Source organism: Syngnathus leptorhynchus, chromosome 2 (assembly GCF_054491065.1).
Source record: "Syngnathus leptorhynchus isolate UIUO chromosome 2, UIUO_Slep, whole genome shotgun sequence".
Taxonomy (NCBI): Eukaryota; Metazoa; Chordata; class Actinopteri; order Syngnathiformes; family Syngnathidae; genus Syngnathus; species Syngnathus leptorhynchus.
Window position 1 is genome coordinate 2,919,378 of NC_141196.1, and position 19,377 is coordinate 2,938,754.

At 41.7% G+C, this 19,377-nt stretch overlaps 2 protein-coding genes across 6 annotated transcripts in view; one reads left to right on the forward strand and one right to left on the reverse strand.

Annotated features, from left to right (window-relative positions):
- plcb3 (phospholipase C, beta 3 (phosphatidylinositol-specific)) overlaps positions 1 to 8,659 on the reverse strand; it is a 23,531-nt gene extending 14,872 nt beyond the window's left edge. For 2 of the 4 annotated variants that reach the window (XM_085934881.1, XM_085934895.1), the window contains exon 1: positions 4,851 to 5,414. In XM_085934881.1, coding sequence (XP_085791007.1) covers positions 4,851 to 4,949 — 99 coding nt within the window. In that variant the 5' untranslated portion in view covers positions 4,950 to 5,414. Of the gene's footprint in view, positions 1 to 110; positions 137 to 4,850; positions 5,415 to 7,967; positions 8,049 to 8,575 lie in introns of those variants that run through there. The other 2 variants (XM_085934905.1, XM_085934887.1) reach the window with 2 other exon arrangements.
- On the forward strand, positions 8,033 to 18,431 carry ppp1r14bb (protein phosphatase 1, regulatory (inhibitor) subunit 14Bb). Of its 2 annotated transcripts, none has more exons than XM_085934918.1 (5): positions 8,033 to 8,285; positions 9,352 to 9,608; positions 16,363 to 16,446; positions 16,527 to 16,559; positions 16,637 to 18,431. In XM_085934918.1, the coding sequence occupies exons 2-5, from the start codon at positions 9,408 to 9,410 to the stop codon at positions 16,703 to 16,705; spliced, it is 387 nt and encodes a 128-aa protein (XP_085791044.1). In that variant the 5' UTR covers positions 8,033 to 8,285; positions 9,352 to 9,407; the 3' UTR covers positions 16,706 to 18,431. The 2 variants fall into 2 exon arrangements, with proteins under 2 accessions (XP_085791044.1, XP_085791052.1); XM_085934926.1 differs by lacking the exon at positions 8,033 to 8,285 and adding an exon at positions 8,884 to 9,185.
- The last annotated feature ends 946 nt before the right edge of the window (positions 18,432 to 19,377 follow it).

Sequence of the window (19,377 nt, forward strand, 5' to 3'; positions counted from 1 at the left end):
TAGTGATGAGCTCATAATGATGGCACAGGAAGTCATTAATATGACCATTACGTGACCATTACACACCCCAGCTCAGCTAGCCAGGCTTTAATTACAGCCAGCAATCTCACCGGAGGGACATTCGGCGACTCTGACGTTGTTCACTGCAGTAGCGGATGAGCTGACATCACGACATCATTGCCAAAGATCTGCCCGGCAACCCGGCAGAAAATAATTCCACTGCTACAAACACAACCCGATTACCCAATATTACATCACAACTCAATAAGCTAAGAGTCACAGAGCTAGTCTACTTTGTGCGCTAATTTTAACAGTTTCCTGTTAGCATACGTTAGCATGAAACAGAGAAGGCGATCAGAGATTGAAATCAGAGATTCTCTAAAAAGCAATCTGAGAAGTTCACGAAATGTCAAAAATACAAAACTGTAATCTGAAAAAGCTGTTCAATAAATTGGAGTGACCAAACACAGTTCTGCTCTTGAGGCCCAGCAAATTTGTTTTGGAATTTTCTTTTGTCTCACTTTTTATTCAAGCGTCCCAGTGATTCATATAAAAAAAAATAATAATAATTAAAAAGAAACGTAACTGTCAAATTACTTCCTCTTTACTTTCACGTTCTCATTGTTATCCGAGTCCAATCATTCGAAGGCGTGTTTTGGTCATACCAGAACTCGACCTACTTCCTTCTTCCGTGTTTAAGAATCGTAGCAAATGTAGTCCAACTAACCTAAAATCGCGGACCCATTTCCAATATTACAACGTGGGACCGATTTGATTTGACAAAAAACTTGCAACCTAAATTCACCCAGTGACTTCCACTCAAGGCCGCGACCTTGTGTCAGTCTAGTCGACCAGATTTACTCGCTCTCATCCTTGCACGTGGGCCGACGTTAAAAGAACTCTCCGACACAAACACTCAAACGTGGTCCCGGAGGAATGCCGTCAATCGGCTCATGTGACCGACCGCGCATCTCACTTGTGTCTTTCAAGCAAAGACACCAATTCAGTTAGTTACAAAAAAAAGCCGTCTCGACAATAACAACAAAAAGTTGTCCCGACTGGCCGTGTTTACCTGCCAGGCTGACATAAGTGGGCGACGGTTCTATAATTGGACCGAGTCCCTCATTAGCACACTGTGAAAATCACAAGGGACGTATCACTGTGCATACTTCAGTGTCAATCATTTGTTGTATTTTCCTCCACCTAATTGATTGCTTCGCTCGCGTCTCCGGCCGTGACCTTCTGACACGCTCGCTCATTATCTGACCGTAATGATGAACGGCCATTGGCTAATAATCACCAATTAGCCAATCCTCCAGAGACGCTTGATACTACCTTTGTTCGGTCAGAAACATTCTTGAATATTCACTAATACAGAGAACCGTTACTGGTATTAATCAGATTTTTTATTCTTTTTTCCTTTGACTATTTATTTTATTTCTGGTTAAAAAGTTCTTCAAGATGATTAGATCACAACAAATATTTGGATTTAGTAAAAAAAAAAAAAAAAAATTACAATTGCAATACGTGTTGTGGGAATCCAGTAAAAGAAAAAAAAGAAAAAAAGCATTTAAGCCTTTTTTACAGTTAAAAAAAACCGTAAACAATTAAATTATTCTTTTTAGTTAAAAAAAATCCACTGAGTATAAATCAAAGAGAAACTATACGGTATCAAGCTAATCTCTGTATCGATCCGGACTAGATATTGAATCGTTCCACCCGACATTAGCTCCCGAGAGCGATACTGACTTGATATCAATTTTTGAATCGTTCCGCCCGCCATTAGCTGCTGCTAGCATTAAATTCCTATTAAATCACCGGCGAAGAACCGGTGGGTGAGTGCCACAATAACTTCTTTAAATGTACGTGGGAGATTTTAATAATCGTCAACCTCTGAAATGATTCGAAGCGTCGCCCTAATATTTGGCTTTTTATGGACAGTAAGTAGTATTTTAAAATATTGAAACCGCGAGCATTTGAAATTGACATCAGCGGAGATGTTCACATGAACCATGAAGAACCATTGCCGTTTGACGACATTGAGCGACCTGAAGCTTTGTTTACATTCATCGTCCGGGGCGGTCATGTGATTAGCATGCAGTGAGGAATGGCTGCATTACTGTATCCATATTGATATGCCATAGAGCTTTTCAGATTCATCACATCTGAAGCTTCGTCTGAAGTTTGTTCAGTAGCCGGACGTGACCGTAAACTTGTCGCCGGCTGCTTTATTTTTTTGTCACCCGCGAGTTTAGCAGGAAGAGAAAACTTGAGACATCCCGGCGTCATCACACAACTTAGCATGTGGCTGTGGTTGACCTTGCACCCCTCCGTCCATCCTTCAAGCCATCCGTCCGTGACTCGTTTCTCACCCCTCCGTCATAGTGTTTGTCAGCGTGGTGTCAGAACACGGCGAGCCGTCACACGAGCGTGAATCAGTCCTGCTTTCGAGCGGGCTAAGCAAGATGGGTGAAGTTATAATCAGCGCTCTGCTGTCGTTAAAACAACGGCGTGGAAGAAATAAGATGGAAGTGGAGGAAAAGGTTAAAACGGGAACGGCCAGAGGCAATAAAAACGGAGGCGCTCACAAACAAATTCAGCGAGTAGTAAAAGCCGACACTTGCCACAGAATCTTCAGGCTATCATTGGAAAAGATTCAATTGGACTTTTGGGAGGATTTTCAAATGAATTCCAAATGGGGTTCATCTTAATTGGCGCAGTCACGGGTGAATGAAAAGGTTTCAGCTCCTGCTTGCAATTTTCCGACAAGCTGCAGCAGGAAGTTGTTGGATGTGAAGCGCGCACACCTATTAAACATGCACGCAAAAAAAACAAAAACAAAACAAAAAAAACCCTCAATCGCTCATTTGGAATGCATGCCGACGCCTCCCAACTCCTACATTTGATTTCCAAAGCCATTAAGGAAACAGACAGCAACCTCTTTGCGCGACATTTCCGAGAAAGTGGAAGTGATAAGAAAATATGAGTGAAGGAATGAAAGGTTAGCAAACAGAATGAGAGCAACAAAAAAAAAAAAAACCTGATGAAAAATGCCAAGGGCCAATAGTGTGACGAGATACTGGAGAGGAGGAAGGCCTGAGGGCATAAATTGGATTTTCATGTAAACAAACGAGACAGGAGCTGATCCGAGGTATCGAGCAGATACCTTGCCTCGCAGAAGGTGCCGATACCAGCCAACGATAATAAAATCAAAAAGCGTTAAGCAGTAATTAGCATCTGTGTCTGGTATTTTTTCACATTTCTTGCCATTGCGTTGAATGAAATTTTAAATGTCACAAGTATTACAGGTATTGGTGAGTACTTGTGCAACGGGTCATTTCTAAAAAAAAATACACACTATTTGTCCTGTACTGTTCCTTGAATTATGCGGATTTTTGCTATTTCTATTCAGTTGTAAAAAGAGATGAGGTTTCCCGAAAAACAAATGTTAAGTCAACTTAAGAGATTCATTTTTACGATGAACTAACAAAAAAAAAAAAAAAAGATTTACTTCCATGCCAATGGGAATAATTTTTGTTTGCTCTGGGGCTCTTGTCATTGAGGTCTTCAAATATTTGAGTTATTTTGGAAAATTGCCCATCACAATTTACAAAAGGCCCGAGAGTCTTTATGGTAATGTTTTTGCAGGAAAATTCTTTCAACGCCGATGTCGCAGTTCTCCAAACTGGATCGCGCTCGGCCGAGGTAAAAAATTTTTTAAAGGCCGTGAAAAGGTATGAAAGGCGTTTCTGACATTTAGCGCACTTAATCGCCTGCAATTCCTGAGAATTCCCATCCGAAATCAAAAGGACACGGCGGTGCTCAGTTTCCGTGACCTTCTTTAGCATCCAAACACGCCAAGCTACACGTGCTCGACCTGCAAGTCAACTCTGTCAAAACAAATCACATGACATCTTGACATAAGGAAGGTTTGTGGAGCTGCTTTCTGCTTGCAGCTATAAATGTCGCACAAAGGTCTCTAAAACTTCTTGTTAATCACAAACGCCGTCCCGGCGAACTTTGCCCGTCACCGGAGCTAGAGCTTCACTTTTCTTTTTGCTCCATGTGTATCCAAAGAAACATCAGCAGCCTACCCCGCTCACCTGCTTGCTAGTACGACCAATGCCAAACAATCACGACTAAAATCAACAATTGTATTATTCGTGCATTCCCGTATGACCAGGCGGCTGGCGCACGGCGGCCCAGTTTGAGTCCATCATTCAGCTTGCCCTGTTAATCATTGACCACCTCATACACCTTTTTTTTTTTTTTTTTAGTGCTCCATGGAGAAGCCTGCCAGCAGAAATGACCCCGATGGCCACAAGCCGAGGTTGCCAAAACAACAAAGATCTGTGTCCCAAATTCTCCGTAGATAATAATGCTCACTTATTCCTCCTATATTCTCACTTGCTACAAAAAAAAAGAGGAACACCTCGCACTATGATGTAATCCAGTCCTACGTCATTGCAAATACAAGCGCTGGTATAAAAAGGTGTTATGTGAAGCTAATGTGGCTATGCAGGTGTAGCCCTCCCTCCATATTGGGGGGGTCAATAAAAGTAGCTGATGAAGAAGGGTGGGGGTTGGATACGAGCCCGAGGAGAACCGGCTTGACGAGAACTGTTACGTGCCTGGTGACAATTGCAGAGGAACTTTTCTGGTAGTGATTCTCATTATGACATACGAAGTTGCTTTCTGATTTTGCGCACACCTGCACTTGACACACATTATCGGTGGGCGCCATAAATCCCCCCGACATGTCTTAATGACACACAAATGAATCCTCGCTCAACTTTGATGTCCAAAACAAAGTCATAAGAACTGGCTTGCCTCCCCCCCTCTCTTCTCACCTCGTCCCATTTGATGAATTTACCGCCTTTCTTGAGATCCTCGTGGACGGACACGGGTTTGAGCTGCAGCGCGTGGACTCCCGGCTTGGCCCCGGCCATGTCGAGGGACTCTACCCGGGTGCCAACGCCTTAACCCCGGCGTAAGTCGAGCGGGGGGGCAGAGGGGTTCCTCGCGGATCTCGACGTTGGTTTCCTCCGCCTCGAGCCTGGGACTTCTCTCTTCCGGGGCCCGTTTCGGAGCAGTTGGACTTTCGAGGCTCTCGAGACAAGTCACAAGCACTCCGAGAGACTTGAGAGGAATAACATGACGAGTGGGAGTCGAAGAGTGACGGACGACACAATCCGCTCCGGGGCGCGTCCACGCCACGCGGCACTGCGCGTGCACGCGGGTATCAAACTTGATTGCTGAGGGGGGCGGCTTGACCCGCTTTTGTTTATTCGCGCAGGATCCTTTAATCGCACGCTTGAGCCCACGAAGAGATCATTTCCTTCCGTCCTCCCATCTACTCGAACCCTTCACTCCCTCCCCAACTTTCTCAGCTTCCTCCCTCTCTCTCTCTCTCTCTCTCCTGCCTCCTCCTCCTCCTCTTCTCCTCCTCCTCCTCCTGTTCTTCTCCTCCCAGCATGTTTTCTGTGGGGCTGGACAAAAAAAAAATGGAAGGCAGAAGAGAGACAAGAGGAAGAACGTCTGACTCAAGTGGAGGGAGTTGGTAGAGTTTGAAGTAAAAAGGAGGAGCGTTGTCTTTGGTATACTCCATGTGGCTCCTCAAGTGTCACTCGGTGCATGAATGCATGTGCTTTTTCCTTTTGATACGAGCAAGAAAGCAAATGGAAGCTCGTTTCATTTTTACACGGTGTCATTAAAGTCCTTAATGAGACTTTCTGAGGAGTCCGCGGAACAAAATGTACATTCCAAACCCGGATAGCCCACAGTGGTTGACAAGACAGCATACATCTGTTGAGCAGCCCGCTTGTCAGAAACAATCAACTATCTGTGATGTTATGTCCAAGTATATCTTTTTATATCTTTTTTTGTGTGAGACGTCTAACAAAAGTGCGAGAGATCAATTTTGACATGGGGGTGATCATTCCCTTAGACGTGTAAAGCAATAGATGCCATTAAATTCAGAGATTTGCTTCTGAATAGGTTCTGTTGGGGAAAAAGAACCAAAACACAGATGACTTGCTTTAAAAATAACTGTAAATAACCAGTTTACCGTACACAATGACACTCGGTTTTGCCACGGAGTTGGAAATGAATTTGTAACTGTGACATTTATGGATAAAGTTTGTTCCTGTGAAGAAGAAGAAGAAGAAGAAGAAGAAGAAGAAAAAAGACAACGTTTTGACTTAATATAATTGTTTTGATTTTTTTTTCAAAATTATTTTTGTTTGACTTCTGGCTCAGTCTTTACTAGAAATAAGACTTCTGGGTTGAAAAAGAATGGGACATTTGTGTCAACAAATAAAAAGTCTTTCTATACTTGGCTTAAATAGATTTTTAATGAATCAAAATATAAAATACAGGCAATATTTTTTTTTCTTGGCTTACAACTATCAATGTTGTAATGCAAATCTCCCCAAAAATAAAATGTAAATTTTTTTAATTATGAAAAAAAAAAATTAGGGATTGGTGAAACTCCACACGGCGAAAGACGGAAGACTGAAGTGGGTGAAATTTGGGTGAAAGTATGTCTTGAGAGACAGAATGTGGACCAGATGGGGTGTTTTGGCCGCTTTAGAGCGCCTCGTCGCCAATGAATGTGCACACGTCACATGGCCTTTAAATGCTGTAGGTGTTGCTGTTAGGCAAACAAGTAACTTGCATGTGGGTCAAGCAGGTAGTTCTTCCTCCACTCCTCTTGGGCTACAAGAAACACTTTATGCAATCCAGTCCTGTCTAAATCCTGCACTACAACATGGACCTCACATAAAACACTCACAGAGCAGATTTTTTTTTTTTTGGCCGCCATCGCTCCTTCTCTGACTCCCCAACTACATCCGGCAGGAATGTCTGCTATGCTGGAGCCCGCTGACTTACTTTTTCTTTCACCCGGCGAGGAAGACTGGATTTATAACAAACATATAACACATGGCAAAACCCAACATCAGCCAAGACATTTGCATTCCCTCAGCAGCACCTTTGCCACATGCATAAACGAGGATATTGTATCGCTGTGGCGCATACACATTTGCACAGAAACACACACAATTATTTTTTTGTTGAAGAGCGAGCACCTGTGCTCTCAATAGACTGGTTCAGCCCACTCCGTTTCTCTTTTGCTATTCTTTTTTGACCTCTCTCTCCCACTCAGCTCACTGCTAATAAAACACACACACACACACACACACACACACACACACACACACACACACACACACACACACACACACACACACACACACACACACACACACACACACACACACACGAACAAAGGCATATCAATTAAATTGATAGCATAGGTTTGTTGTGTTAAATGCGACAAAAATAGCAGTTTTTTTTTCCTACCAATTAAAAGTAACCCAAAATATAGAATGGTCAAGTGTTTGCCGAAAAAAGTAAAATGAGAGGTTGTGTTATGTTATAATTGAACTATGAGTCCGAGAGACCTTCACCCACTTCTATTTATGCCTTGGAGTCCAGCGACAGGCGGATTTTTCCTATCGACGAAGCCAAGGAGAAGCCACAAAGACACATTGTGTGGAGAGACAGACATATTCAGTCCTTGCACTTCTCACACGCATAAACTCATACACTCACAAGCATTTGAGAGCGCCAATAATTGAGCATACACTGCCATCTAGCGGCTTTGACTAACAATGCACTAAGCACGCGGGTGACGAGGTTCAGAATGTGCCATACAAAGCATCAAGTTTGAGTTCGAAAATCAAGTCAACCACCCCTGGCCACCAAAAATTTTTTTAAAAAGCGCATCATATCAGAGAAAAATTCATAAATTGGGTCAGTGTACTGTAGTTATGCTTTTTTTTGTCTAGAAGTCAAACAGAAAGACTTGCCAGTCGTTAATTCTGTAAATTAATACCCGATACAATGGAGACGACAGGGAATGTATGCAGTAGTAAATTAGAAAACGATGAACCATCATTACTCACCTTTAAAAAGTTTGAACTAAGTGCGCCATTGTACGACAGCGCCCTCTCGTGGATGTGGGGGAGTCTACCACCACGGCCAAGCTTTCAGGACAAACAAGTAGAAACAAAACCATAAAGAACAAACAGCTTTAAAGAATTCATCAACTGATTAATCACATCTGCAAAATGTTTTTAAAAGAGGAATCATAGAGATATCTGCTGGGTTATTCTTTGACTTTATAAATGTATATGTGGACAATTTGAATTCGACGACTGAGATGACTGCGGCAGATGTGGTTGTTTAAAAATAGCGTGCATGTTGGATTTTCGTCCCCCAAAGTAAGTACACGTTTGTGTTCACCCAACCGTAAGTTTCAGACATAACCAATGAATAATAGACGTCTTTCTGTCTTGTTACCACTCGAGCTGTATATAATGTTTGAAGCCAAAAGGCGAAATTTGAAGTGTTCTGTCTTCTTATTTGTCAATAACACTTCAAATTTAGAACTGAAGAAGCTTTTTGGATTCAAGTTCAAACAATGAATCCAGTTGCCTTGATTCGATTTACGGATTACCTTCATTTTTTTTTTTTTTTAGCTATTGTCTCTTGTTAGATTATGCAGACCTACCAACTCGATTTGAGACTTGGGTTGAAAACAGAACTCGGTTTATACATCACAAGGAAGCGTTTGTGTGCTAGTTAAAACCCTTGGGGGCACATGTGCGCTGTGTATTATGGGTAAATGGCCTCGCGTAAAAATCCCACGTGATAAATGTGAGTGCTCTAGAAACATTGAAAACTATCAGAGATTTAAGAAATTCAAAGTAAGCATTTTTTTTTAATTATTATTGCGGGGTGGGGGGTCACGTGATTTGCGGTTTTGGAATAAAAAAAAGGGGGGGTGGATAAACGGGGTGTCCACGATGCATACAAGTGGGCGTGGACTGACTTTTTAGGAGGAGACAACAAGTCCACATTTAATAGTAGTCCATCTTTTTTTTCTCTCTCTCTCTTTCTCTGGTCTACGTCATTTGCTCTCTTGTCCATCCAGAGAACAAAAACACGTACATCTCCAGGGGACGCGTGGAAAGGAAAGAGAGAGAGAGAGAGAGAGCGAGAGCGAGAGAGAGAGAGAGAGGGAGAGAGAGAGGGAGAGAGAGCAAGACCAGGCTTTCTCTTTGTACTGGATAAAGAAGAGTTGACTGCCTTTCTTTTTATGTAAGCTGAGTCTGCATGCTGTAAGTAGGCCAATAAGCCGGTTTACTCTTTGTACGTGGGAGTCTTTCTTCTGCAGCCCGGACGACAAAAAGCAACTCGTCATTTGAGCAGCAATTTTATTTTACATCTCGCGCTAAAAGACAATAATCGATCGTCGATCGCCTCGTGGCTGTCCCCCTCTTTTAGCCCGGGGGGGTTGTTGGATTGGATCTCTCTAGCTCTTCCGCCGAAACAGAGTGACCATGGCGGCTGTCACCAGCCCGGAGACGAGCCCTCAGCCCCGAGTGTACTTCCAAACGCCGGCCGGCAACACGGAGGAGCCCGAGACCCCGGTTCGCAAGCAGGGACGCGTCACCGTTAAATATGACCGTAAGGAATTGAGGAAAAGACTCAACCTGGAGGAATGGATCATCGATCAGCTAACGGACCTCTACGATTGCGAGGTATAGTAACAGCATTGTCAAAACCCCCGCCGATCGAATCAATCGATCAGTCACTCCTGCTAAGTAATACACTGTCGGCCTTTTTTTTTTTTTTTTTTTGTGGGGGGTTACTGGATTCTTTTGACTTGTTAGAGTGAGGGTCAACGATTAACCAAAAAGAATGAATGAATCACGATGAACACATATGTCGATCGGCGTGTGTGGCTATTCATAGCTCACGTCGCCTTTATAGGCAAACCCCGAGAAGGGGAGGTTTCTCTGCAATCTCATTGGTTGAAAGATCTTTTAAAGCACACCTGTGCAATGTCCATCTCGCTCTCTTTTTTTTTTATGCAAGCATTTTCCCCTCAAACCTTCGTCTTTTAAGCCGCACCACCGAGCAATACCGTAAAACTAACAAGTTTAGCCAATGACAAAGACCATTGGGGAGGACACGAAACATGCACGGACAACAGGGGGGGGGGGGGGGGGGGTCCATCCTGTGAGGGGGGAAAAGCTGAACCATGGCTCATCAAAGCCACGTCGGTGTCGTAACCTGCGGTGGCTGGTAAGCTGGGAAGCTCACGTCAACTCAACTGAGCTGGAAATGACCCACATGCTATTCCTAGCGTGAAGAATGCTTAGCAGGTTGGGAGTTTTTCTTGAAGAACCACGGTGAGGAACAGGGAGGACACCTGGTTGTCATGGACCATGTGTTTTGTTGGGGAGCGGGATTCTGAGGACTAAGGAGAGGATTTGGAGGATCAATGTGCTTTGACTGTCTGCCAATAATGGATTTAATATGCGTGACCGAGACTCGGACAGGCAGAATAAAAAGTTCATATCCGGTGACTGACTTGATCAGATCTTCCACTTTTTTCCAACAAGGCACTTAAAGTGTTGGCAGTGTTTAGGGGGGTCATTAAATTGTCATATGATGAAGCTTCTCGATTAGTTTGGATGCATTTTGTCCGTCACACAAATTGGTTTTGGGGGAAAATGTGTTATTCCAGTCCTTCCTTTGTCCTCATCGAGTTGTTCGACATTTGTCGCGTGAAAGAAGCAGCCTGCGGTTTCTTTCCGGCACGTGCCGTGAAGCGACGTAACCGGAAAGGCTGCTCGCAGCGGATACGAGGGGAACCCTGGCTCGTTCGTCTTCCTCTCCTTTTGTTAGCCACGTGGGTTTTTATTCGGTATTGACAGAGGCCACTTCTGTGATTGATGTAAAAACAAACCAAAAAAAGGCTGGGAATTGATTCCAAAAGAGATTGGTAATGTTCCCATTCATAGAATTTGTTGAAAGAACGCCATTAGTCGCCAATCTCGCTGGCATTCCCGCGAATACTCCATCCAGCCACCTGCTCCATGAGTGCGTACGGAAAAGAGACTGGCACCATGGCAACCTGGCGTGTTCATCTTCTACCCGTTTAGTCACCACTCCCTTTTAAAACTAAAAAAAAAAAGCCACCCGCCTCTCGTCTCACTAAATATATATATTTTTTCCAGGAGCATAGCAAAAACATTTAGCAAGATCATAACTAAAATGACTCATTTCATCAATTTTTCACATTGAAATGAAATAAGAGGCCATCGATTAGTAAATTAGGTTTTTCGGAAGTCAAGGTACAAATTTTTGGGAGACGAGGCGTTCCAATATTGACGCAAAAGTCTAAATAAAGTCATCCAATGCTAAGATAGCATTTAAATATTAGCTAACGCAACTTGCGACAGAATTAATTTAAAACAAATTGAACATAAAAAATGACAGCATCACATTGTTGCAATTTATTGGTCAGCCATTATACAAGCTTACATAACCAGCACTATAATAAAGTGTCCTCTTCCTTAGCGGAGGTAATTAGCACCATTTAAATCACAAGAAGCTGGATGATTTGGATCTTAATTATTGTAATTACGCCCACTTTCAAATACACAAACGATATCAAGGAAAGGCCAAAACCTCCCTCACGCAAAAAACACACACACTACACAACATCGCAGTGTTGACTTCAACTTTCAACACTTAAACATCTGAATACCAAACAAAACAAAATGGGTGACAACAAAAAAGTGGTTGTTGCATAGGGGGGGAAGTGAAAGACCCCCAGTGTGTCTCTACAAGCAGTCGCAACCCCCCCTGCCTTCCCCACAGACACACACATTTATACGAATATGGGGTAAATCAACGTGTGGTGTGTTTGGAGGTGACTAAGTGTGCCGATTACTCGAGTAATGTGGCCAGGCTGAAGGAAAGAAGGAATCGAGACGAAGAACATAGGATGTGAGTCATTAGGGAGAATGTTTGGCCATTTTGTCACAGGAAGAGAGACAAAGTTAAGCGCTACCTACTCCGAGTATAAACAAGCCACCACATTTTTCTTATGACTCATGTGAAATGAGGAAATCTTGATATTCTGAGATTCTGCTGGTGTTCTGCTCATTCACTGCCAGCCTTAGTAAAATGGACGTCTAGATCCGTCAATGGCAGTGAATGAGTCAACTGTCGCCACATGCTAGTTATTAGCGTTTCGCATTGTGTTAGTAAACATTACGTGGGTGTTTTAAATACACACAGTAGGTCGTTTTTTTTTGTTTTTTTTTAATGTGTGGTGTTGACAGTAATCTCCAATTGGCGCTTGAAGCCTCCATTTTGAAGTATTATGTACCATCTTGAATTGAATAGCCACTTCATAAAGACTAAAAGGCATTGCGAGATTTTCTTCTTTTGACTCCGGGTTAGGTTGTTTCGTCAAAATATTGACATTGGCCGTGTTAAAACGCACGCACCGGTGACTTCACTCTTTCCAGTGTTGTATTTCAAATACCGGCTCAATTTGACGAGCTTGTCGTTTTGTCTCGTGTCACACGGGCCTGCCTGTTAGCTAAACGCGGCCAGGGGGTTAAAGCGGAGACGATTTCCACAAAACCGTTCAGTCACTGAAAATATGTGAATTCTATGCTGCCTTCTTTGTGGTGACATAATGGTAATCTGCATTAATCCTAGTTTGTGTCTATTTTAATCTGCTCTTAATCTCGGTGTTACAGTTATAGTGAGAATGAGTGGATAAAATGTGTACACCATTTGGACCTCAATCTACCAGTAACAAATTAGTCATGTTTGTTTTGCTAACTCTGCGCCCTGTGACACATTGCTCAGTAAATATCACAGAATAAAAACGACAACAGCACTAAATCACCGAGCCAGGCCAAGCGAGCCGATGCCTGAATCATTCAAGCATTACGAGGAGCGAGCTATGACTTTGGGCAAAGTATTGTCAGCTAAGTTTAGTATAAAAAAAAAAAAAAAACACGTTGCTTGCTCTTGAATATGGCGACATGTTTCCTGGCAGGCGGCGTTTGTGGTTTGGCACTTCCATGACATTCAGGAGGCTCCGGAGGACTGTTTGGATTTTATCTGTCCTGAGATTGTTGCAGAGGTTCTGGCGGGCTGCGTCAGAATTGAATGCGGACTTTGTGTTTTATTTATTTTATCTTTTTTTTTTTTTTTTAAAGGCACTAGATGACGTGTGAGTTGAGTGGAACCGAAATAGCTTGTGTGAAAACCGTTTCCGATTGCGAGAGGGACGATTGAGATGAACTTGAAAGATTTTGTTAGTGTTTTAGACACTTACGGACCCAGACACAGAAATCTATGGCTGGTTTTCCCTGCCCAATAAATAAATAAAAAAGAAGTGCTTTGGAGGAAGCGTATTCGAGCTGATTAATTCACGCAGGCTTTTATATAAAGCACAACGTATTGATTTTGGATTGTTTGTCAAGGCGACTTCATTCATTAGCAGCACGCCAAAGCGACTGGGCTGTTTTAACCTCTCACGCTAGAAAGTCGCTCAAAAAAAAAACCTCTTAGGCAAAGTAGATGATTGTTATTTTAAGAAACAGGCAGATCATAGTAAAATGGAAGTAGAATCCTATCTTAGACGCAAACAACCTGTGTTTTCTTTGTTAGCATTTCCCAATGCTAACATTAAAGCAACTTTTGCGTCACAGGAGAAGTTGACTTTCGAAAGGAATTTCCTGTTTGGCTAAATTGACTTTCGTCCCCGTGTCACATGTTGACGGGACGTTGCGTGTTGGTTCAATCAGGTCACATGTCTCTTAGCTAGCATAAAGTCCCATGTCGCATCTGTGTTTAGCGCTGGTGGCTAGGTGAAAAAGTGAGACAAGGGGGCATTGTTTAAGCGCCACGCGGCCAACTTTTTCTTCTCCTTCCTGCTTCCTGTCGGCCTCCTGCCATTACTTCCCTGTCTGGCGTGTCCTCAAGCACCCCCCCGACCCCCTTTTCTCCTGCTTTGTCCCCCTTCATTCTCAGCTAGCCAAAACGTTGTTATCGACAAAGCAGAGCAGGCCATCAGGCTCACCCTGACCCCAAAGCCAGCTTCCTGAATTCTATTTTTACTCTCTAGTCAATGATGTACCATGATGTCAGCCATTTTAGCAGTGGGGGGGGCAGTAGTCCTCATGTTCCACCCTGACATTAGCTACCTCCCTGCTTCTTTGGGCCGAAATTGGGATTCCCGTCAACAATGAGAGACGTTAACTACATTTAGGCTCATTAGGAACGTAACCAGTTGACTGGGTTTTTTCCAGCGACACCAAAGTGTTTGCTGAAAAAAGCCTGACTTGAAGATGAACGTCATGACCCGTACGGCAAAATTAGCCCCGCAGTGCGTTAGCCGTGAACCCACGTTTGTGTCTTAAATGCAGCTTGTTGCACATGTTGCTGTTTTTCGCCTCTCTGGCGTTTCAGCTGTGCAATCCTGAAGTTGCTTCTCATATACGCAAAGAGAAATTATTACATTTTGTCCTGATTTGACTTGTCGGCTGGGAACACCGACAGTGTGATTGATAGCATCTTTGAAATTCAACAATATAGGTCAGTGGTACGCAAAACGTTTTTACACCAACTACCACTTCAAAAAATAACAGGGCAAAGGTTCTATTTGTGAAAAGTGTGTTTATAATTTTTGTTTGCCACTGTACTTCAATATTGGAAAAGGACAGTCTGTCATTTTTCAATTAAAAATAATTGCACGTAAAAGTTGAAGTCAGTTATTTTTTTTCGCGTACGAATAGAGGGAGGCGAAATTTCCATTTTGATGTATTTAGTATTGAGAATATGCACATTAAATGAAGCGATTAATGGAGTACTTCAAGTATATTTTAATGTTTTCATGCAACTTTGCTTTTTAATACCGCTCAGTTTTTTCCAAAGCTGTCAGACATGTTGAGCAAACATTGACAAGGTTGCCAAACAGGATATAAACTAATCTCCATAACAGCTTTCTCATTTGCAAAAAAAAAATAATAATAATGTTGTGGGTTGCCCTTTTGAACTTGTTCTTCATAACTAAATGACACAGAAACATAATCCAAATGGATTGTTGGATTGCTCAATCCAGTTCATGTCTCTTTTAACAAGTCTTCTTAGCAAGATCTTTTTCTTATCACTTGGCAAACAAAATGTACCGTTTTGTTTGGAAGACAAAAAAAACGCTGAAGTGTGCAAATATCTGCCAAGCAATCTGTGAGTCAATCATCGACTAGACAGTCTGGAGGATTGTTTCGGAAAATCTTCCCTTGTGGATCTTCCTTTTCTTTGTGTCTCCTCCAAAGGTTGTTTTTGGACTTTTCCAAACGCCTCACACAGGCTTCTCCAATCGATTTCAAGTTGGGAAGATTCAAACATCATGTGCGAGAAGCGATATATCCCGTGACACACACAAGAGTTGTGTGGAGTGTTTTTGTGGGTATAGTTGGCAGGTGCTCAGACAGCTGGTGTGGGCAACTCCGATCGAGGGGGAAGCCAGAATCTTGAAGAAAGCATGTTCAATATATGGCAGCCAAATCAAATGTAAGGCAGAACAATTCATCAAATTTGACCTTGGGTTGAAATTATTATTATTATTTTTTTAATCCACCTGTGCCTAAACTTAACCCATAATTCAGGAATACTTCTAAGCATATGCCATATTATATTATTAATTATTTATATTAATGAGTCATTATATTATGATTAAGATGTTCAGAAGATGAATTATCACTTGTCACTATTATTGTTACTAATGAGAGGAAAAACGGGGGGGGCAAAATATAGCTCAAATAAAATCAAGAAAAGCTCGTATTTAAACAGTTTTATTTTTCAAAATCGTACCAAAAGTGAAGTAACGGCATTCAGAGATGTTTATTTATTTATTTATTTAAAATTTTTTAATTTTGACCTTTTGTGGAGCTTATTGTTGTTACTTGTGGAATGATGTTTCCCTCTAGTGGACACATTTGGTACCTCACTGTGAGGAGAAAGGGGGAGGTGCTACAAATGACCGAGTTGATGCATTTTCAGTCAAACTCACCGGGCACTTGTGGTCGGAGCAGCAAGGCAACTTTGAATAAAATTAAGATGGGCAATTCAACTAAATATATATATTTTTTAAATATTTTTCACACCCAAGAAATAAAACTTAGAAGACTAGTGTCCCTTGTACTAGATATAAGATATAAATAAAACAAGTCAACAAATTGCTTTGGAGGAAACAACTTGCTTGCTTTGCTGTGCTAACTAATGCTACAAATGTCGATCATTTCTATTTTTAAGTTATTACAACTTAAGTTAATGTTTTTTAAAAAATACAAGGTGTGCTTTTTTTAAGAGCAGTAACACTTTAAATATAAATATAAATAAATAAATAAATAAATAAATAAATAAATAAATAAATAAATAAATACGGTCTTGGTGGTTTGCTCACTTTCTTCCCAGGAGGAGGCCATCCCAGAACTTGAGATCGATGTGGATGAATTGCTGGATATGCCAAGTGACGTGGAACGGGCCGCCAGGGTCAAGGTAGGACATGACTATCTGGATGTTTTGCACACTTTTTAAAATTGGATTAAAAAAAAAAAAATCTTCTTCCTGTCTGGCAGGACCTACTAGTGGACTGCTTTAAACCCACCGCGGTAAGAACAGTCACAAACTTATTCGAATCGTTTTCTCTTCAATCGGGTTTAGCTCAAGCTTGTTGTTTCCGGTATAGGACTTCATCTCGGAGCTCCTGGATAAGATCCGAGGGATGCAGAAGCTTTCTACGCCTCAGAAGAAATGATGCCACCCCTCTTTTAATTCCATCATCTACCACTCATCAACCACTTGTCGTCTTCCTCTCGCCTGTTTTGTAACTCAAGTCGTCAAGTGCTGGAGTTGAAAGGGAAGACTTGTCATATTTTACCCGTCGGGTCAAACGACTACTTTGTTATCTGCTTTGTTTGTTTGGAGGTCATTTTTTTCTACGTCCTTGCAAAGTTTAGGGCGGTGATCTTTACTGTACACCACCAAAGGCCTCCTTTTTAACGCCCCGGAGATGCTTTTAAAGACTTGCTGAAAAATCGGAACTCTGATCACCAACATGCTGTATTTTTAGAGCAGCGTCGTCAAACAAAAACAAAAAAAATAGAAAGTCGTACTGTAGATGTGGCTGAAGTAGGTTTTCTTAAATTCTGGTGTGTTTTTTCACGGTTGCTCAATGTTACAATCATCATAGCATATTTTTTCATTTGAGTTTTTTTGTGTTCTGTATGAGAAAATGGATTTTTAGTTAAGGACTGGTTCCTGCTTTTGTTGATTTTCTTTTTCTTTTTTTTTTGGTCCCTCAACTAAGCTGCCTTTTTGTTTTTATAATAACTATATAATTCTAATTTACTTTTTATCCCTTTTCTTGCTACTCCTTTTTTTGGCTATTTTCAGCCTATTATTGTTTTGTGCTCAGTTCATCGTGGTTGAAAATTGTCTTTTTAATTTGGGGGGGGGGATGATGTCATCAAAGTCACCAATGGGGTGAGGAGTGACAGGAAAGGTTAAATTCTGAATACTTTGGATGACGCGTGAAAAAAAACAGCTGTTTCAAGCCGCAGCTGCCGATTCTATCCGAGAATGAGCCATTTGTCTCGCGTCTGTCCAATTCCGAGACTGATCGGCGGCCAATAGGAGAAGCACAAACGTTTGGCTGTAATTCCCGTGACCAATCGCCAACACCTGCGACAGCAACAGGACAACGGCGTCATGTGTGCACGCCGCCGTTTCACTCGAGTCCCTCGCCCTCCTCCATTTTCCATCCCACGTTTTTGTTTTTCTTTAAGAAACAGATGTTGCCTTAGATATTATTTATGTTACACAAACCAAATAAATGGGCGACTTTTTTTTTTTTTTTTTAAGTGGAAAAGTGTGTGTGACTCAGCAATTTTTTAAAATGATATTCTTATGTTTTTTGGGGTTTTAAGAAATGAGTGTTTAATACTTAGGCCTTGATGCAGTGATCCTGTGTAGATCATGTTTTTTAACATTGAGCATTTGAATACTGTTTTTAAGGCGATCATGAAATGTTTTTCCTGCCAGGCTTTGGATTTAAACAAACAAAAATCCAGTCAGATGCTGTTCCTGGTTGCTTTTGCCCTCCTTTGTGTCTTGCCCAAACTTGCTGTTTGCGGGAAACTTTTTGTTTTAGACTGAATCATATAGATTGTACTAGAAGTAGAGGCAAAGTCAAACGGAGTCAAGAGTGTTTGAGTGGATTCAGAATCCTGGTTTGGATCTGTTTTTTTTTTTTAGATTTTTTGGGGGAGAAAATTGCAAAATGAAAAAACTAGAATATACTGAATATTGTCATTGAAGCTAAATCGAAGAGAAAGAAAGACATCGAAGAAAGCAGCTTGTGATTTTTTGGGGGACGATTGAATCAAACCAACAAACAAATGTAGCAATATCACCAATAGGTCTTGTTTTTGTTGAATTTTGTTACACTTTTATGCAACTTTAATAAAAACGTGAAATTGAAAGTTTGCCTCTTTGTCAATGAATGGCTTTCTGGACTCTAATTAGCGCCATCTTGTGGTCAATTGGACTATATTCCACCCATGTAGCGAATTATGAAGAAATGATTAGGTTGAAATTAGAATTATAATTTAAAAATTGAATACAACAAATAAATATAATCACTACTACTGTTAAAGTCGAATTTTACTATAACGAAGCAAATGTTGGAAAAATATTGAAGAATGCAAATTCTCCAACAAACCGATTCAAAAACCAAATACAGCTACACAGTTTGATCTCCAAAAGTGTTTAATCTCTTTCCTCAAAGTTGTTTGCTAAGTTTGCGAGCTTGTCTCTCGCGGGCCTCGTAGGCTAACTTGGTCTCCATTAGATCATCCAGCTGGTGGCGAATGTGCACCATGTCCAGCTGCGAGGCCTCGCACTGTTGCCGTAACGCCGCCGACTCTACCCGAAGCTGCGTGGCGGCTAGCGACAGTTGCTCGCTGCGTTCACGGCACTGCGTCTGCATCCGCTTGGCGTCACGCAGCAGCGACTCCACGCTCACCGTCACTGAGTCGAACTGGTCTTGAGACATTTCCTGGTGAAACGGGACGACAGTTCAAAGGTCAGTGTGATGGCTCGTTATGGAGGAATTATGAACTGAAATGCTTTTAGAATTGATCAACCCAATATCACGTGAAGGGTAGGCATTATTTTTGTCCACTTGGGGGCGCCATTCTATAATATAAATAAATGTGTCTATTTATTTATTTATTGTTTATTTATTTGGCTTATTTGCTTATTACTCTTGTCTGTTCGTTTTTACTCTTTGTGCTATTTGATTGTAAATGTTGTGTCCTGTGTCTAGTCACCGTGGGACGGTGGGAAACGTAATTTCGATCTTTTTGTGTGTCTTAACACGTGAAGAAATTGACAATAAAGCGGACTTTGACTTTTGACCTTTGACTT